General features: G+C 35.9%; 1 protein-coding gene across 4 annotated transcripts in view; it reads right to left on the bottom strand.

Moving 5' to 3' along the window:
* EXOC6 (exocyst complex component 6) overlaps window positions 1-21,768 on the bottom strand; it is a 224,344-nt gene that overhangs the window by 50,345 nt on the left and 152,231 nt on the right. For all 4 annotated transcript variants that reach the window (XM_019445097.2, XM_019445095.2, XM_053909731.1 and 1 more), the window contains one exon: window positions 5,011-5,152. In XM_019445097.2, the coding sequence (XP_019300642.1) occupies window positions 5,011-5,152 (142 nt within the window). The remainder of the gene's footprint in view (window positions 1-5,010; window positions 5,153-21,768) is intronic.

Genomic DNA, 21,768 nt, shown 5'->3' with positions numbered 1-21,768 from the left:
TACTCATAAAATTCTGAATAATGGAAACAAGTCAATATGAAGGGCAGGCCCATATAATGTGGTACTCAAAGTTTACTGTGCATCAAAATCACCTAAGAGTCCTATTTAAGGAGAAACTGCTGGGTCTGGTGCCCAGAGTTCCCAATTCAGTAGGTGGGACCCAAGAATTCACATTTCTAACAAGTTCTCAGGTCCTCACCTGGGGATCAGGTTCTGAGAACCACTAATGTACTGTAGCTCATGACATAGTTATATGGTTTTGTTCAACATTTTGCTAGTAGCCTCGTTAAATACATAAAAAGCATGATTACAAATCTGTGGATGATATTAAATTTTGATATAAAAAGATCTCAATAGGTTAGTTGTGGGACAAATCTTAAAATTTAATAGGGATAACTTTAAAATCCCAAAACAAGTATAGGATAAGAAAACAGAGCTTAATAATCTCCCTCCCTCAAGAGGCAAAGCATAAGAGACTCTTAAAAACTGAGAACAAGCTGAGGGTTGATGGGGGATGGGAGGGAGGGGAGGGTGGGTGATGGGTATTGAGGAGGGCACCTTTTGGGATGAGCACTGGGTGTTGTATGGAAACCAATTTGACAATAAATTTCATACATTGAAAAAAAAAATAATCTCCCTCCCCCCCCCCAAGCACACACACACACACACACACACACACACACATGCATATAAAGAGAGGAAGAGAACGATACAGAGGTTTTAGAAGACTACAGCTTCAACAATAGAAGAGTATACTCTGGCAACCAAAATAGGTAATCGTAGTTTAGGTTTTATTAATAAAGTACAGATTATGGCACAATGTATTTGATAGTCCAACTGCAGATTATACTGGTTCTCCCACAACTGGGTATCTCTGTAGTCAACTCTGGGTACCAGACATTAAACAGAAGGTAGTCAAACCAGTTTGTTCAAAGAAGATGTTTGGATCTAAAATGGTATTACATGAGAACAGTAAGAGGAATTGTTGATGTCTGGCCTTCAGAAGATTTAGAAGGATGGAAGAGCAGTTTTCATATAATGGTCTTGTGGCTGAGAATTTGTTTTTTCTCTGTATGACCCTAGGCAGAACTGCCACATACAGACTGTATCGGACTGCTTACTACATATGGGTGTCCAGCTGAGGAGAGGAGAGGGGAGGAAGGGAAGGGCTCACATTTCACTTGATAAGCCATGTGCCTTGGTGGGAGTTGAGTCCAGCTGGGAAAGGGGTGAACTTTTTCTAGTTCATATAAAAGGGACAACTCTAGAGGACCTTTTCCTTATAGTAGGGATCCCACTTCTAATTTGCACAAAGGCAGTGGTGACAGTAGCCAAGGTAGAAGTAGCTCCATTGAGAGGAGTTGAGAGAAAGGGATTTCACCTCACTTTAAGAAACTGATAGAGTGATGTATTATACGGAAACACATTTTCTGAAGAGTAGTTAATCCCCCAAACTGGATGTTCAAGGACTAGCTGGACAACTTCTTGGCAGGGTTATTTAGAGAGGATTTCAAGGTAGAGGAGTATGTGTATCTTTATTACCAAGTGAGTGGTGAAACTCCATGATCGTTTGGCTTTTAGGATTCTACATTTGAACTACCTGTCTATCTTCTTTCTGATCCATACCCCAATTGATTCCTATGGTATCCAGATCCCTTCTCTTCACAAATCTATGATGCATTCTAGCCTTCCTCCTATCTAGCCAAATCCCTCTCCCCCTCTGCCTGCCTCAGTATGTAGAAAGCATACACACTGCATTCATACTGAAAACAAACCTTTTACCTTATTTTTTAAACTGTTTATTTATTTTGAGAGAGAGAGAGAGAGAGAGAGAGAGAGAGAGAGAGAGAGAGCATGAGCAGGGAGGGGCAGAGACAGAGAGGGAGAGACAGATTCCGAAGCAAGCTTGGCCCTGTCAGCACACAGCCTGATGCAGGCTCAGTTTAATGAACCATGAGATCATTACCTGAGTCAAAATCAAGAATGGAACACTGAACTGACTGAGCCACTCAGGTACCCCTAAACTGTGTATTTAAAAAAACTGCTTTCTGGAGTGCCTGGCTGGCTCAGTCGGTACAGCATGTGACTCTCGGTCTCCAGGTTGTGGGTTTGTGCCCTACGCTGGGTGTAGACATTACTTAAAAATAAAATCTTAAATTAAAAAAAAGAAAAGAAAAACAAGAAAAAGAAAATACTGCTTTCTTCCAGGTTTAAAAAAACAAAACTACTACTTAAAATGAAATGAAAACTTAATTCTCTTAATATATTCATTAGAAAAAAAGCTGTTTCATTTTTAAGTGATTTGTGAATCAGTCACTAAAAGTCATGATAGGGGGTAGAGAAAGTCTTTTACGCCAGAAAGAGAGTGGAATAAACATGGAAAATGTAATGTTGGTTTATATTTGTTCCATGAGTACTAAATGTATGATACTGTATTAAATAATGATTAAGTAATACAGGATAAGTATTAAGGAGCAGTGCCAACCATAGGCATGATCTTAAAGAAAGCTGAATTATCTTGGGTGGTTGTCTTTGAATTCTGGTCTCTCCCTTTCCATATCTATAGAGTCTGAACCTTGGCCCCCATCAGGCTGGGGGTTACCCTTCTTGTATTTGAACTCAGATTTCCTGAGTTATACCTCATACTTAGGATTCTTCTTGGTCTCTTCCAAGAGAACAGTGCTTTAAGAAAATATCAACAGAGGTGCCTGGGTGGCTCAGCTCAGGTGAATGTCCGACTTCGGCTCAGATCATGATTTCGAGGTTTGTGTTCGAGCCCCGCGCCGGGCTCTGTGCTGACAGCTCAGAGCCTGGAGCCTGTTTCGGATTCTGTATCTCCCTCTCTCTCTCTGCCTCTCCCCTGCTTGTGCTCTGTCTCTCTCTCAAAAATAAATAAACATTAAAAAAAATAAAAAAGAAGAAGAAAATATCAACATAAGAAGTTAACTGAAGGTAGAAACTATCCTATAGAAAGCAGAGAGGCACAGATTTGGGGGTTTATATACCTTTCAGTAAGTAGAGCCAGGCTAGCCTTTTATGAAGAGGGAAGAGAACACAAGATCTAGATACCTAAAGATACCTAGCCAAACAGTAATTTCCATTTCTGAACAAAAAACCTCAGAAGACATAACCAAATGCCAATAAAGGGTTGAACCACCCAATTATTCTGAATCCATTCAAGATCTAATAACACAAAATGCCTGAAGCAATATTTATGTAAGATATTTACATATGTAATGTCATACTGGAATGATAACCTAAGATAACTTTTACAGAACTTTAAAAAAAAAATCAGTTTCAAACTACTTGTAGAATGGATAACAATTACTTTGAGCTTAGAAACTTGGGGGAAAAGGTGTTTTTTAATAAATATTTTTAAAATACAATATAAAAATACACATATTTTTTATTGTTTTAAATGTTTATATACTTACTTTTGAGAGAGAGAGGAGGGAGGGAGGGAGCAGGGGAGGGGCAGAGAGAGGGAGACAGAGAATCCTAATCTGGCTGTGTGCTGTCAGCATGGAGCCCAAAGTAGGTCTAGAACTCACAAACTGTGAGATCATGACCTGAGCCGAAATAGTCAGATGCTTAACCAACTGAGCCACCCAGGCATCCCTAAATACCATTTTTAAAATGATAGTTTTATTTTGAGAAAGATATATAATAAACGTTTTCTAACTAGAGAAAATAGAAAGGCTTTTTAGGAAAAGAAAATGAATGCTTCTCTTCCCTAAGGAAAAACTAATTTCCTTTTCCTTTGTGAATAAGCATCTCTCTTTTTTTTTTTTTTGAAGGGAATAGGTACGTTTTAAAAAAACTTTGGACTTATTTTTTTGTGCTGATCTTGATCAAACAGCTTACATGATTATTCTTTTTAATATTAATTATGTTTTTCTTAGCAGAATGCCTTATACAGTGGGCAAATATTCAATAATTGTTGAAAAAAAGTCACTCTTGCTTCAGCTGCAAACTGCTGATCAACATCAGCAAATTATTGCAAAATTTGCCTCAAACAAATATTTTATAATCCTTCTTGTGCCCCACTGATTTCCAATTTATCAACAGCGGTGCCTGGCTGAATTGTCAACCAGAGACTTTCATTATTTAATCAGTGTACCATTCATTTGAAAGCAATGTTTGAAAATTGCTCTGTATACTTACATTCTTTATTTAAGGTTATAATTTAAGGTGATAGAACACACCTCCAGAAGCATATATAAACAAGGCTAATAACCAAACAGCACATCTCGGTTTGAAGCAGACTGGCTAATGTCAACATTAGATTATAGAATCTGCTCACCTCTTGCCTACAGAAAACAGTGAAAAACAATGGCAAAGGTAAAAGCTTAAAAAATTGGGGGGGGGGGGGAATGAGAACCAAATATTCAGAATATAAAAGAAGCTTCATTTGGAATGTGGGGTCCTAAGATTATCTTTCCAGAAATTACCTAAAAAGCTACCTACCAGGGTGCCCGGGTGGCTCAGTCCGTTAAGCATCTGACTTTGGCTAAGGTCGTGATCTCATGGTTCCTGGGCTGGAGCTTGCTTGGGATTCTCTCTCTCTTCCCCTCTCTTTGCCCCTCCCCAATTAGTGCTTTCTCTCTTTCTCAAAATAAATAAACTTAAAACAAAAACAAAAACAAAAACTGCCTACCGATAAAGTAAGAATGACAAACTTAGAATGATTTCATTCATTTATGACCAATGTTAGGAGTGTCCTGGCAAGAATGACCAGAAAAAGGACTGGGGAGGAAAATGAATCAGTTTTCAATTATCCCAGTCTGTACTGCCACTTCAGTGCTTTCTAGATAGAGCTCTAGAGGCCCTAAACTGAAGATGAGGTATTTTTCTCTTTCTGGAAAGAAGTCACTTCTAAGGCTGCTGAAAATCTCACTGATCCAGGCCTTTTCCCTCTTTTCTGAACTATCCTTCTATATACCATTTTTTTCATATAATTTAAATATAGATTCCTAGAAATGCATGAGATTTAACCAGTAAGGTACTTACATTCACACTGTATGACATCTAAGTTAAACTGCTGAACGGCTCCCATGCTTATCTGTTTTAACTCACTGTCCAATAGCATCTGCATTAAGGATGTTGACAGATGCTGGCAGGCTGACATGCAAGCAGTCTGGGCAACTTTCCCCTGTTTAAAACAAATACCAAAAACAAAACATAAATAAGCAAATAAGTAAACACAGAAATACACCATAAAGTATCAGAAAAGTTATATACCTGACATTCTTTTTGTTGTCTTTTAGGGGGTACAACAGTGATTATTGGCCTTTCTATTTCTGTATTCTGAGTGGCTATGCTTTTAGCACAGGAATTAAAATTAATCTTGTTTACTTATCCTCCTCAGGACACAAATATCATTGAAGTTCTAACTGCACTCAGGAAAATTAAAAGACAGGTAAAAAACACATGAATTATTATTTTAGACCTCTTGAAATGTCCTACCAACATGATTTCAAAATCATCTACAGACCTAAATTTAGGTTTGTTTTTTTTTCTAAATTTAGTTTTAAAATCATCTGATAATTTAGAAATATATGGTTAAGTAAACTACAAATATTTGTGGTTTTCTTTCACATTTGTATCATTATAAAATATTTTCTACCATAATAGCTCCTAAAAACTACAGAAATTTTCCCGGATAGCCTTAATTATAATAGGCTACATGTTTCATCTCTAGATTACAAAGCTGAATCACATTACATCACTTTTAGTATAAACTGCTTCTTTAGACAGATTTCAATTAAAAGCTTAAAATAAATTACAAATTACTATAAAGACTCTGTCCTGTATAGTTTTCCTGTCTAATACTGCTCCTAGTATTTCTGTCTTCAACCTACAACGATGTGATTTGGTGATGGACTAACTCCTGTGATAGGATTCAAAGATCCATGAATATGGTCAGAAATAATGACTTTTGGAAAATGTGCCATGTTTTGCCTCATCTGCATTAATAAATATTTACTCAGTGCTATTTGATAATTATTCTTTTCCTACTTTCACAAAGGCTAATCAAGTCATGAAAAAATCTCCTAAACATAAATGCTTCACTAAATTAGTACAGAAATGTTTTACACAGTTGATCTGTCAGGGAAGTAAGAAAGAACATAAATATATTTTTCAGATATTTATTAGAACATTTGTTCATTAAACTACACATTTAAAGTCAGGCTAGAAACAAGGCAATCTTTTTGAGTAAGTCTTTAGCATCTAGACACTATGCAGTGAAAAACTGTATCTAAAATGGAATCTCAATTTCTCAATCAAAAACGTAGAGATAAAAGCCAATGCAAACAATATATTTGACAGATACTGATGAACTGCCAAAAAGGAATGTAACAAACAATGCAAAACCCAGCATGCTTCAAGATCCCCCAAACCCAAGAGGAATTAGTCTGGGAGACATGCAGCTCCATTCCCCAAGCACCATAATATCAATATGAATGGGAGGGGGACAAAAACGTAGAAAGAGGAGAAATCAATGGCATGTAATTTAATTATAATGTAACAGGCTTGACAATACTTAACAGGAATGTAATTTTGACCCAATGGAACAACTACTGCATTTTAGTTTCATGTACTTCTCCATCCAATCAGCTCCATGTTCTACTTATGTTGCCTCTATAATATACTAACTGCAAAACAGATTAATAAATTGCCCCCCTAAATTACTATTATATTCATTTCATAAGTAAACACACTGTACAAGGTAAGTGGTATAATTTTAAAGTGATACTTAAAATTCAACATGGGTTCTGAAGGTACAAATGACTATATAACAATAGTACTGGAGCCAAAAATGATGGTAAGAGTACAGAAATAGAGGCAGCTATTCCATAAACTTAGTGGAAATAGGTAACAAACACACACACACACACACACACACACACACACACACACACACGTGCACGCTAATTTAACTTTTTGTTTAAACAACATACGTAATAATAAAACCCTAATACTAAATTTCTTCTGATTAAACATATTAAATACAGGCTTATTGTTCTCAAAGATACAAGATTAAAGTATTTGTAAAATATTTTATAAATATTCAAATGAAGTAAGTTCTTTTTATAGCCCCAAATTAAAGTTAATATAAAAGGTTTGGATTCTGTAAGTATGTTAAAAGTTCTATAAGATTATACATTTTAAAAAAATGTTTAATTCCTAACCATAAAATGTGCACAAATATTCATAAATTTCCATCTATTACTTATATTTAGAGAGAAAATGTTTAATGTTCCAAATATTTACACACCCAAAAAATACCTATGGCAATTCATTTCTGATGTAGCCCTTGTACATTTGGCATAAACAAAACACCCCTTTCTGAACATTACTATTGTTTTTATTATTGACATTCTTATAATATTATCATTTTCTAAACAAAAATAATCTAAGTACTTTTGCAATGAATGATCTTTAAAAACTAGCCTGTTTCATTAGAGGTGCTCTGTTTTTTAACAGACAAAACCAAAATAATAAATTTCAAGCACCTAGAAATTTCTGCTGCCCTCATCTGAAAAATTAATTGCAACTATTATTAACATTTTCTTTCTCTTTAACACAAAGTTCACCAAGTAAGTAAAAACACCTGCCAAACTTTTAAAGGTAACTACTTTTTTACCCTCCTCTAACATTTTGCTGAAAAACAACTTGCAAAGAGAGAAAACCCTTAGACAAACTTCTTATATTTCAAAGGAACTTGTAAAAGAGAATCTGCTGACATATTAGATCCTTTTTGCATTACCCAAAAGCTTTTCTTCTAAGAACAATTGTGGTAAGAAGACATTTGGCTCCTAGGAAATTCCCAAAGGGTCAACCATATGCATCCTTCCATGGCACCTTCACAGCGCTGCTTTCTAGATCCATGTCTCAAAAGCAGCTTTCATCATTTACTTGTGTGTCAGTCAATATGATTTATGGACTGCATTCAACAAAGTCAAAGCATATAGAATGAGAAATATGACTACAATCTGCTAATTTGTTTTGTATTGAGCCACTTAAGAGTCAAAGACCTGATGTCAGACTGAGACCAGCAACACAATTAACCAGTCGGTGACAGATTCATCCATCCTCCCTGCCAGGCTGTGCCAATCAAAGACAGCATGAAGGCGACATTTGGTGAAATCAGTAAGAAAACTCATTCTCTAGGCAACCTATGTGAGACCTTGATTGACACTTTTTGAATTTAGTTTGTGGAACACAGCCACTCTTTACCCAATAGTCCCTCACTGCAAGCTGTGAAATAAGGCTTTTAATGCCAATCACAGGAACAATAAACCACAAACCACCAACCCTCAGTTTAAAAGGAATCAAGAAAACACATCTGTTTGTATGTCAAGCCAAATTTCTAAAATAATTTACTATTATAGATTAGGCTAAAGATACTCCATTTCCTTTGAAACACCGCAAAATGACATGGTAACAAAAATACAACACATTTTATTAGATTATGGCTCAAAACTGTTTTGGTTTCAAAGTAATGTTTTGATAGATCTACTCTGATATAATAATAGGAGAAATGTAGAATACTTAAAAACTAATTTGACACATTTAAATTTTCATTTGAAGTTTTCATTTGTGTCTCACCATTCTCTTATTTCAAAGATCTAATAAAAAAAGAAAGGTTTGATTTCAACAGTAATTATTTGAAAGCATTTTTCAATGCTGCTTTCATTCTCTCTCAACTACATGTAACATAAAAATGTGCTCTTGAAATCACAACCATTCTTTCTGTATTGGTCTCCCTTCCTTAAAGATCCCAGGAGAATCCATTTTACTCTATTTATATTCCCACAAAAGGTCAACTTTGCACAATAAACTACTTTTTATTTAAGTAAAAAGAAATATATAGACTCAAAAATATTGTGCATTGCATTTATTGTTCTTTAAATTGATAACAGGTTTTGTTTTAAAAGGTTACATAACTCTTGTCAGAAAAAAATGGAAAACTGAAGTAAAATCATGGTCAATTTGAATATTAACTCTAACACTGGCAACAGAACTTATTAACTAATTCTGATTCTGTACGGCTTTTTACAATTATTTAAGTTATTAATTTTTTAAGTTGTTTAAATTAAAGCAGTAAAATATTGCCATATTATTCTAAATCACTGCCTCTCCATTTGCTGCATAAATTTCAGTTGAGACTGTGAAATAGTCTTTTCAAAGGAAAGGCAAAAGAGAAAGGGAAGTATTGATGAATTGGTCAGTCTCCCAAAGAGCCACAATGCATAGCCTTTTTAAAAACTAACAGACTAAAAGAGTGAAGTCTTTCATCAAATGTGAAGTAAACACTAAAATTAGAAATAAATTCCTAATTGAAATATGAGAAAATATGTCTAGTTGAAAAGTAGATATTTTAACTTAAGAAATTTATTATTCTTCCATTTTATATACGAACCACTAATCTAAAGTTTTACTATATAAAACTACATCTTGCTCATATGTAAAGAATGTATTAAATAAATCATGAAAAAACATACCTAAAACATTAGAATACATGAAAATTTCCCCAAGATGACTTCACAAATGCACAAAGATCCTTCTAGCTCCTAAAATAGGCTTCTGTCTGAACACTGTAATACTGACATATAGAACACTGAAATGTCTCAGATTCCCAATAATACAGAATGGGTGAGTTAGAAAGGGTTAAATATCAAGATGAATTCCTTCAGTGAGTTTTAATAACTTTATAACACTATCTTGAAGACAGATTTTTGAGATTATGCCAAAAACATTCATAGGTCTATCAAAATATACTCAACTCTAAACACTTCCAACATTCTCCAAAATACCTCTTTGACACCTCTATAGTCTTCTCATACCCTTTCTATCTCCCCCTAAAGTAGCTCTAGCCCCAAAAGAGTTGGTTCTCACATCAGCTAACCATAATCCCATAGTGAAGTAGGAATTCCCATTCTCCCTTTTCTGGCTTTTCTCCTCCTAACAATTCCCAATCATAAGGATATGAGACTGTAACACAAATGCTTGCTCTTAGGAACACACACACACACACACACATACACACACAGAGATTAAATAGAACACAATCATTTTAAAGTTGGGGGAAAAAACTCCCCAAACTGGGAAAACTTTAAGATAGCTGTAATACATGGCTATTTCTCTTTCATTCAAAACTTCCTATAGGGCTCATCAAACTTTGGTGGCCTTTTATTATTTTATTTTATGTTTTTAACATTTTTTCATTTTTGAGAGACAGAGACAGAGCATGAGTGGGGAGGGGTAGAGAGAGAGAGTGACACACACACACACACAGAAACCAACGCAGGCTCCAGGCTCTGAGCTGTCATCACAGAGCCCGACGCAGGGCTAAAACTCGTGGACCGTGAGATCATGACCTGAATTGGACGCTTAACCGACTGAGCCACCCAGGCGCCCCTAATTTAAAAAAAAAAAATCTTCTGAGCATGGCCTTAGATGATATGCAATAACATGACTTTTAGCTTTCTGTAAATATCATTGTTGATGTCATGACATCTTCCAACTCATTCTACCTTTAATAGGTAGAAAGAGAATCCAAAGACAAACAGAGCAGTAACGGTCCAGAAAAGGTCAAGGTTTTGAAGAAATGCCTCTGCTTCCAAGCAATTGATAATATCAGAAATCAAGATAAAATGGTGAAAGCTGCATGCACTTTTGCCCAGACTAGCAAGAAGAGGAAACCAGTTTATGCTGTGTGGGAGCTGACAGGGATTATTTCTAACTCTTAAGCCTACTTGATAATAACAAATTGGGTAGTTAAGCATACGTTTAAGTAGGGAAACAATAAAATATTAAGGCTCTATAACTTTTCTCACTTGGCAACTGTAAGGAAAGGGAAGTTAAAGATGCGCTGTAATTTTCCCTGTGAAGACAGGGTACTATGACTAAGCCACAGAATTTAAGAGTGAAACAATGAAGCATCCCAGGAACTGTTTTAATAACAGCTCTGTGATAGCAGAGCCATATCTTCATTTCTTTACATAAGCACCCAGCTCAGAGTATAAGGGCTATTTAATCATTAAAATGTACTAGTCTGTAATCCCAGTACAATTTAAAATTTGCAAAGAAGTTGCCAGAATCACTAACATGTTAGACAATATAAGTCGTTTCCACATGGCCATTAGTAAAATGGAAAATGTCAGTCAAGCCAACTGACTCTCTCTTATTAACATATGTAGGTAGGTGGCTGACCATCATAAATGCAGCCACATATACACAAGGATAACTGAGAGCAGACTTTTGTCATCCAAGGATTTAAATTTAGGTTTTGACCTTTTAAGAATCTGAAATTCCAGTGCAAGTAGGGCTTAATTTGATGAGGCACACATTTGAATAATATGCTCTGTGAAACTGGGTATGGGTGGGGGTGGGGAGGGTGATAATCACTGGGAGACTGAATGCACTCAATGTAAAGTCCCAACCTTCGAACTCTGTGGCTTTGCTGTCTTCTGTTAGTTGACATGGAAACATAACTCTTGTTAAGGTCTACACTTTTCAGGTACATTTTATAGCACTTTCTGAAAGAAATTACATGGCATAGCAGTATTCTCAAATTTTAATATTCTCAAAGTTTTGGGGTATACTCATTCAGAACGTCAAGGGCTTTCTGAATAGGTAATTTCACTGGGCTAAGTCTTAGACTGTGGGAATGGGGTTGGGGTAGATACTGTCAGATTCACTTCTAGTTGAGGAAGTACCTGGAAATGGATTTTTTAAAAGAGTAAGGGAAATGTATCAAGTGGAGGGAGGTTATATATTTAAAACAAGACAAAATCTATACAAAGTGGGAGGGACTGATCAAGGTAAGTGATCACGTTAAGTTTTTTCTTGATTGTCATTTGCAAGACAATCTTGCAAATGACATTCAATGATACTCTGAGACTATCTACAGTATGCCTTGCCAACTGCTCCCTTCTTGTTTCCAAAGAATTGACAGAGGCTTTTAATCTCAATGCTACCATCTAACACACTGATTTTCATAAGTAGAAAGATTTAAAACAACATGACAGCTTTCCTACAATACCTAAGGTCTCCTGAATGAAAGAAAAGGAAGTGATTAAAATGTTGCTGGCCCTCTGAATTCCTTCCCCGTATGTAATATTTGTCTGCACATGCTCTTTTGGTGGGATTTTCCAAAGGCCAACCTCCTTACTTTTTGTGTTACAGTAATTTACATACTCTTTCTATAAGTATGTATCAGCATCTTGGCCTGCTGAATTTTGTTACCTCTGACCTGCAAACATACTGTAAATATAAATGCACCAAAGCTGTTCCACCTTTCCCATCAGCTCTATCCTCATCCTTTTCCATTCTTGTTAGGCTCCATACAGGGAAGTAAAAAGAAAAGCAGGTTCTTTGGCACCACTAGATAGGGGCTCGGACAGGAAACCTCTGACTTCATCTTTCCCTATCGTCTCCTATCTTTCTCTTCAAGGGATCTGACCTCCTTTTTGCTGTCTTTATCTGCTCACGATAAAAACATAATTCTAACTCATACATTCTCTTATTTGCATATTTTATTCCTTTTTCTTCTTCCCTGATTTCAACTTTTATCCATTTAACTTTGGAGAACAAATGATCTTTTGTATTTTTCTTTCTATTGTGGAATACAAGTTAAAGGGGAAGATACCATTTGCATTCCTAGAACTTTACCATTGCTATCTGCAACAACTTAATTAACTTTCTAAATGTGAATTCTCTGTTGTCATCTGGTAGTAAAACGGTCAGATATTGCATTTTCATTTGTTTTTAGTACTAAATCTTCCTGTTCAGAATGGCACTTTGCTCATAAAGCCAGCACCAATGATCTAGTCTATTTCATTGATAGTTATTAAAGAATAAACTTATACGATATTTGTAAGTGTGCATATGTATGATGCACATGCCTATACATACATTTAGTCTATGGGCTGAGAATAATCCATTCCAATTATATCCATTTATATCTCATTGATCTGTTACTTATTGGTTAGTTCATGAGTTCTTTCCTAATCCACTAGCTTTCTACTAAATCTCTCATACTGTTTCCTTCTAAACTAAAAGCCCTCTGTTACTATTACTTCTTCCAATTATGCCCTGAATCAAACTGCTATTTTCTAAACTTTTAACAGCAGAAATTATTTAAGTGTGCTATGTTATATACACACATAAGACTTACAACTTAATGCAATTAAATCTCTCACCAAGATTAGCCAGCATCAACTTAGTAAATACTTAAAAGGATTAAAGTTATAAAATTCAAGTACATTAATTTTCAACTAAAAAGCAAGATTCTCTTTTTCCCCAATTAACTTTTTTAGTGAAAATCATTTAACTATTTTATTACATTAACAAAAAGCCTAAGAAAAAATATAGTGGTGCCTAGCTGGTTCTGTCAGTGGAGCATATGACTCTTGATCTCGGGGTCATGAGTTTAAGCCCTACCTTGGGTGTAAAGATTACTTAAAAATATATGTATTAAAATAAAAAAGCTTAAAAAATATAAATTCCATTTCTAAGAGTGGGTTTTAATGGTTTTCAACTTTTTTATTTACATTCTTTCTCAAGGTTCTTTAATTCTCTCCAATGAACTGATGACTGTCAATGGTTTGTTCTAGTTGATTTTGTGTACTTGGAATTAACTTATTACATAAAGTATGGAAATGGGTATCAAAAATGCCATTAGAATACCTCCTTTATCATCAGAGAAAGAATTATCTCATATAAGTAACTTTTTTAAAACACTGGACATTCAAGTGTCACACCTTTTAAAATTTCTCATGCAAATTTATACAAAATTGACCCCAAAATCTATTGCTGACTTCTTAAATAGATGATAACAATTTGAGCATTTTGGATTTTTTTTTTTTTTGGATAACAGGGTTAGTATCACTTCTGAACATCACTTCTGTATTTTGAACATGTATATGACTTACCTGCAGGAAATCTGTTAGCAAGCTTAGTAAGTACTTAACAATTACTATAGCAAATGAAGAAAAAGTTGAAGTGAAAGCTTGAAGGTCTGTCCCTTCAATGGGACGAAGTACTTGTCCTTAGTGCTGCGAATTCACAACAGGTTATTTTGGTGCTATCATGTCTTTTACTTTGTTTCAATCACTGCTCAACTTATAGGTGTGAAGAGAGTTGTAGTTTGAATTAATATGTTATTCCTTCATGGAGATGTGCAAGGAAAGAGTAAACATACAAATGTTTCTAACCACTACTGAAACCACCTTTATCAAGTAACTTTTGTATAAACATTTTCAAAATTTTTGCCTATGAATAAGGGTACAAACTTTCTCTTCAAAACTAGAAAGTATTCTATATTTGACAAATAAATTCGATTCAAAAATTCTGATTTTGCAGTATGCTTTTTATATTCCTTATGTGTACAAGAAAATTGCTTTTATAACAGACCATTTCTTTACTATTTCTCTCATATTAATTTAAAAAATACTTATTAAGGACTTCCTCTGTGTAAAATATTGTTTAGGTGCTACAGAAGATATAATGAGTGGATAACAGTTCCTGACACAAAGGGATTAAATTCTAATAGCAGAAAGAAGGCGAGACTTCAAACAGCTATAGTAGAGGACAAAATATAAACAGTACTGTAAAAGTGGGACAAAGTATCCACACAAGGTTAAGTGGAATTAGCAAATGTTTCATGAAAGAGGTAGCATTAAAGATGCTTTTGGAAGAGATCCAGGAGTTTTACAATTACAAATGAAGCCAATGTAGAAAGTAAAAGACAGATCCAGGACACTGGATTTTCCACTTTGAATGCCCATATTGAGTAATGGTCAGAAATGTATCTGGAAAGAGGCTGAGATAATTCCTTTTTGTTAGCCTGTGAAATTTTGACTTTAGGTAAGCAAGAGACTTTGAAGCTTTTCAACAGGGAAATGTGATTAGACTGTACTCTAGAAAGAATAATCTAGTACAGGTATGTATGATGAACTGAAGTAAGGAGAAACTACTGGCAAAGACTAATTAGAAAACAATTACAATCATCAAAATTTGAATTTTGGTAACAGGAATAGGAACAGAAAGGTTAGGAACATTTTAAATTTCAAATGCTAGATGAGATTTTTTAAAGGTAAGAACTTTTAATATCTACACATTCAAAAAGTATTTATGAGTTCTTATTCTGGCCATTGAGAGCTCACAACTGGAGGTCAAAAGAAGAAACACAGTAAAACGCAAAATATGATGAAGCCATGAAAAAAGGTGAAAGCTAAGGCAATTCAGGGGAGCAATACTGGGTTTGTAGTGAAAAAGAAAAATGTGCACTTGGTCATGAATCATACTGGGTTATGCACTGAGATAGATTTCTACAAGTGGATTCTGGGATAAGGTCTGTAGAGAAAAAGCACTCAGGAAAAGCATAAACAGTCTTAAAAGCAGGTAATAATAACAGCTAGTATTTTTTGAGTGCTTATTATATGCCAAGTGCTTTTCTAAGTACTTTATGTATACTATCTCATTTAACCCTCACAAAAATCTATAGGGCATATACCCTTACAGCCCTCACTTTATAGATGAGGAAGATATCTACAAATTGTGCCCTGTCATGCATGGGGTGACCACAGTGAGGTTTTCCAAAGCACTGCACTCACCACAGATGCAACCATAATACTAACTTTCACAATCAAGTCCCAGAGAATCCTCCTGTTTCACCAAAATAACTATTACCTTCAAATGTAGGTTTCCACAAAACTACAAACATATGAAAAATATTGACAAGATAATTAGAATTTACCATAGATAACCAGGCAGAGAAAAATAAGCCTGCAGGAGGTTCAGTACTATCCAATTCACATGCTAGCTTTGGCTTGCATTTACTTACCGGCATGGCTGCATGATCATTGCTGTTAGTCTAAGAAGGAAGTCAGCCAGGAAATCAGATAAAAAAGGAAAATGTATTCCAATAGTAGCAGAGGCAGTGTATAAAGTAACAAAATACACTACAAAACAAGCAAGCTGGCTCTGTGTGTTTGCTATAATTTAAAGGCATTAATTTATTACATAAATGTGATCATTTTGAAGATTTGTATATTAATTTTCACATCTATGCCAATCAGATAAATCCTCCTCCAAACTTCTGTTTACCTAATCAAGTTGTCAGCATTAAAATACCAAGGGGGTACCTGGGTGGTTCAGTCGGTTAAGCGTCAGACTCTTGATTTCAGCTCAGGTCATGATCTCATGGTTCATTAGATCGAGCCTTGCGTCGGGCTCTTGTTGACAGCTTGGAGCACGCTTGGGCTTCTCTCTCTCCCTCTCTCTCTGTCTCTCCCCTGCTCGTGCTCTCTCTCTCAAAAATAAACTTAAAAAATATATATTTAAAAAAACACCAACGTGCTAATACTAAATTTGCTGAACTGTCAACTTTAGAAAACACCAACTCTTTGATAGGTTCTTTGCTATAGAGCAGCTGTTCTCAAATTTTAATTTAAAAATGCTGATTCCTAAGCTGAGGAAATTTTAGTGCATTTAGGTCTAGAGCCAGCACTGGAATCTGAATTATTGACAAGTATCTCTTCCTGTAGGGAGCTTGGATGGCTTAGTCGGTTGAGCATCCAACTTCGGCTCAGGTCATGATCTCGCAGTTCAGTTCAAGCTCTGTGTCAGGCTTTGCGCTGACAGAGTGGAGTGTGCTTCAGATTCTCTGTCTCCCTCTCTCTCTGCCCCTCTCCCTGATTGCACATGCATGCTCTCTCCCTCTCTCTCTCTTAAAAAAATAAACATTAAAAAAAATTTAGAAGTATCTCTTCCCACAGATGATTTTCATACAAAAAGAAATAAAATGTCCATTTCTGCAGACACACACAAAAACTATACTGAATATACGATTCTGAAGATGCCTAGAAAGGATAAGCCACTATGCTTCCGCATAATCTGCCACTATAGCACAAAAGAAAATACTCAAGGAAAGATGGCACACTAAATTATCTTATAACCATTTAAATGTATTTTCTCCCCAAAAAGTGAGTAACAAGTCAAAACAAAAACGAAATCATTGGTCTCAATTTAAATATATATAAGCTCCCACTGAAGTTCTGTACCAAATATACAGTACTACCTTGTTCCTCTAAAATATTAGGGATTAAATTAATTAAATATTAATTCCTTAATAAAGATTAATAAAATTAAACTAAAATTGCCTTAAATACTATTTTTTAAATTATCTAATTTACTTTTCAAATTCCACTAATAAACTATATAATATTTAAGTACTACTTTTTAAAAGAAGAAGTATTTACCCTGAAACATGGATTTAACTTTATTATATTAAACCAATGAAATTCAAAATCTATTTATTAGTGGTAGCTAAACATCTGTGTGGGAAGGTGTCCTCTTCACCAAACACACTATGAATAAAAAACACTACAAGTAGGAATGGAAGAACAGGCAGATAGACCATTCTAATTAACCCCAGTAAGCAGTGGGCTAGCAACTATGTTAGCCAGACAATTCCTTCTTCTGGAAGACTGGGCTAGACTCTAGATAATCTCTAAGTCCTTTCTAGATTTAACTTCCAATAAAAGTCAGGCAACAACATTTAACATTAAAACCACATAAGTCATAGGACTTATGTTTTCATCATAGTTCATACCATATCATTTGTATGACTTACAGGTAACAAATCAGATCAATGTGATTCATTACTATTATAGATTTTTTAAATTAATATCCAAATAAGTAAAACCAATTTGTAAGCATGTGTGTGTGTATATATATATATATATATATATATATATATATATATATATATGGTTATGTTTTCACTTGGTAAGCACTAAAATGTATTCAAAGCTGCCTATGCCACAATTTAAAAACTACAATCTTTTTTTAAAAAAATTTTTTTTAACGTTTTATTTATTTTTGAGACAGAGAGAGACAGAGCATGAACGGGGGAGGGGCAGAGAGAGAGGGAGACACAGAATCGGAAGCAGGCTCCAGGCTCTGAGCCATCAGCCCAGAGCCCGACGCGGGGCTCGAACTCACAGACTGCGAGATCGTGACCTGAGCTGAAGTCGGCCGCTTAACCCACTGAGCCACCCAGGCGCCCCTAAAAACTACAATCTATATTTTTAATACAATTCTTTCTGGTGTCACGTGAAAGAGAGGGCGATTAAAACCTCTGATTGTATAGTTGACTATTGAAGTTCTCCTTTACAATTTTCAGTCAAGTAAAAGGACATGTGAACCCATATACTTAACTCAGAAAAAAGTTTGAACCAAAGAATAAAAAACATAAAAGGGTAGGGCTGAAAGAGAAAATAAGGTGCCAGAATGAATAAATCTATGTTTAGCTTGGGACTTTACATCTGCATGAAATAATGATGCTTAGAAACATAATATTATATACAAGGACCTTAGAGATGATCTAATCCAATCATATTACTTCAAAGAGAAGGAGGCAGGTTGTTCAGAATCAAGATGGTAGACTAAGTTAATGTTTTTGCTTCCCATCCACCCTGAGATACAAGTGAAATAAAAAGCACAGAGCTGTGAAAAGGAATAAATGTTTAACAGTGGAGAAAATGAAAGTACTTGGGGGAATTCATAAAGGGGTAAGACACTGCCCATTATATGCTAACAGGAACTACAGTGGAGCTGAGAGCCAGCTGTGTATTAGAGTTCAGAGATGGCAGGCATGAGAGAGGATGGAAATCAAAATTGGGATGGAAAAATAGGGAAGGAAACTGAAGATTTCTCACACACTGTGCCAATGATCCCTTACCTACAGAGCATGGTCAATTTTCATAATGAAAGAACATTTAGGGGACAGCTGAGGCTTCTGGTATAGGTGGAAAGAAAGAGAGAGGGAAGGAAAAAGAAAGGGGGAAAGAAAAGCTCTGCTCATTCTGGCCTGGGGCAGTGATAACAGAAAGGCAGAGAAGGCTACATAATTTAAGAAGCTCAGTGCAAAAGGTAAATGTGGAGCCCTTTGTTCAAAAATTATTAAGAACCGCAAGAAAACAATAGCTGAGCACCAAATCACATGCAGGGGCCTTCTAAACTCAAGATCCATGCAACTTCACAGGTCACACATCTATGAAGTTGACCCTAAAGAGAAGAGGCCAGAATCTCATGGTTAGCTCCACACCTCCTCACTCTAAGAGGAATCCTAGGCAAAATTAACCCCATTTTTTAAAGTTTTTACTTATTTATTTTGAGAGAGAGAGAGAATCCCAACAGGCTCCCCACTGTCAGCATGGAGCATAACGCAGGGCTTGATACCACGAACCGTGAGATCATGACTTGAGCCAAAAGATACTTAACTGAGACTGAGCCACCCAAGTGCCCCGAAACGACCCCCAATTTAAAAAAATTCCCAGTCGATTTCTACTCAGGGGAAAAGTTTACCAAAAAATCGGGTACTTACACAGTAGCAAAGAAGCTCATATTAGTTCTCCAGGCCTTCTTTTTTTTTAAATTTTTAAAAAATGTTTTATTTATTTTTGAGACAGAGAGAGACACAGCATGAGCAGGGGAGGGGCAGAGAGAGAGGGAGACACAGAATCCGAAGCAGGCTCCAGGCTCTGAGCTGTCAGCACAGAGCCTGATGAGGGGCTTGAACTCATAAACCATGATATCATGACCTGACCCGAAGTTGGACACTTAATTGACTGAGCCACCCACGCGTCCCCAGGGACTCTTTATTAAAAGAGAATGAACAAAATGAAGAAACAAAAAAGTATTCAAGGGTAATTAGATAATTTAAGAAACTGAAAATATCTATCAAAAAAAAAAACAACCACCTTCTAATACTCGGGAAGAGTTGAAAGATAACATATCCATTTTTTTAAGAATAGTACTCTATGACAGAGGAACATTAAAAAGAGAAGTGCTTCACTAGAAATTAAAAGTTAATAAAATATTCTATAGAAGGACTAAAAAACAGAATTGGGAAAATCTCCCAAAACAGAGCACAAAAAAAGATAAAGAGATAGGAAATGAAGGAGAGGATAAAACACATAAAGAACTGCTCTGGGAATTCAAACATCTAACTAAATGATTTCAGGAAAGAGAGGACAGGAAATGGAAGGAATAAAATTATCTAAAAAATAATTATCAGGCACAAAGCCATTCAACCTAGAATTAGATAACCAGCTAAACTATCAAACATAGGACAGAAGAAGATATTTTATGATATGCAAGGACTGAAATAGGAGGAAGTTATTGAGACAGCTTAGCAAACCAACCAGTGAGGCAACAAAAACATGTGGAATCCAGGAAACAGTTCTCTACCCAGAGATCAGAAAAGGAAAATGTCAGGTTAACAGCTACATAGCAATTCTACCAATTCCAGAGAGCAACTGGTACAAATTCGAAGACAAAGGCCTCTGGAGGCACCTGGGTGGCTCAACAGATTGAGCATCCAACTCTTGACTTCTGCTCGGGTCATGATCTCCCGGTTCGTGGGTTCGAGCCCTGCATCAGTGCAGAGCTTCCTTGGGATTCTCTCTCTCTCCCCCTCCCCCTCCCCTGCTCTCACTCTCTTCAAATAAATAAACAAATAAACTTGAAAAAGAAAAAGACGACAAAGGCCTCTGTAGTCAGAAGATAGATGAAGAATTAATAAAGCGAAAGGGTGGGGGGACTCATACCTTTATCTTACATAGAATTAAGATACTGACTAAAGCAGGGGCGCCTGGGTGGCTCAGTCGGTTAAGTGTCCAACTTCGGCCCAGGTCATGAACTCACAGTTTGTGGGTTCAAGCCCCACATCGGCCTCTATGCGGACAGCTTAGAGCCTGGAGCCTGCTTCAGATTCTGTGTCTCTCTCTCTGCCCCTCCTTTGCTCATGCTCTCTTTCTGTCTACCGGAAATGAATAAACATTAAAAAAATTAAAAAGATACTGACTAAAGTAGAGGAGCAAGACAATAGGAATATAATTATTTTATATAAAGAAACAATAAATAGAAGAAATAAAAACAGTATTAACAATCAATGGGAGAAATAGGGGGAAAGGAGATGTTGCTATGCACACACCTATCTTTCATAGTAAGGAATCACTAGATAGTCTCTATCTTTATTAAGATAACCACCAGAAGAAATAAAAACATATGGTGAAAAATGGCAGTCTGGGAGAGTGGGACGAGGTGTCAGGAAAGAGCAAGGAGAGTGGCTATCTTCCATCCCAAATTCTTCTGGACTATTTGACTCATTTCTAGGTACATGTATTAACTGGAATAAAAGTAAACTGAAACAAAACAACCTTTATTTTAGGCTCTATGAAATCAGACAGATGTTAACAAATTAATCCAGAGGTTGAATGATGTGTCTGTTTCCACAGTGCTGGTTATTGGAAGAATCAGGCCCAGACTCCAAATCTCAAAAGTTTTAATATAGTGGTGCATCTTCAGAAAAAACATTTTAAGGAGAGAATGATTTTTTTTAAGTAAGCTCTACACCCAATGTGGGACTTGAACTCATGCCATCAAGATCAAGAATTGCATGCTCTACACACTGACCAGCCAGGTCCAAGGAGATGTGATTTTTTTAAGTTTATTTATTTTTGAGAGAGAGAGAGAGAGTGAGCAGAAGACACAGATTCCGAAGCAGGCTCCAGGCTCCCAGCTGTCAGCACAAAGCCCCACGTGGGGCTCAAATTCACAAACTGTGAGATCATGACCTGAGTCAAGGTGGCATGTGTAACTGACTGAGCCACCCAGGTGCCCCGAGAATGATTTTTTTAAATATTAAAAAAATTTTTTGGGGGGCGCCTGGGTGGCTCAGTCGGTTAA

Source organism: Panthera pardus, unplaced genomic scaffold, assembly GCF_024362965.1.
Source record: "Panthera pardus isolate Hobbes unplaced genomic scaffold, ASM2436296v1 HiC_scaffold_22, whole genome shotgun sequence".
Taxonomy (NCBI): Eukaryota; Metazoa; Chordata; class Mammalia; order Carnivora; family Felidae; genus Panthera; species Panthera pardus.
Note: the sequence above shows the minus strand (reverse complement) of the source record. Positions and strands in the feature narration are given on the sequence as shown.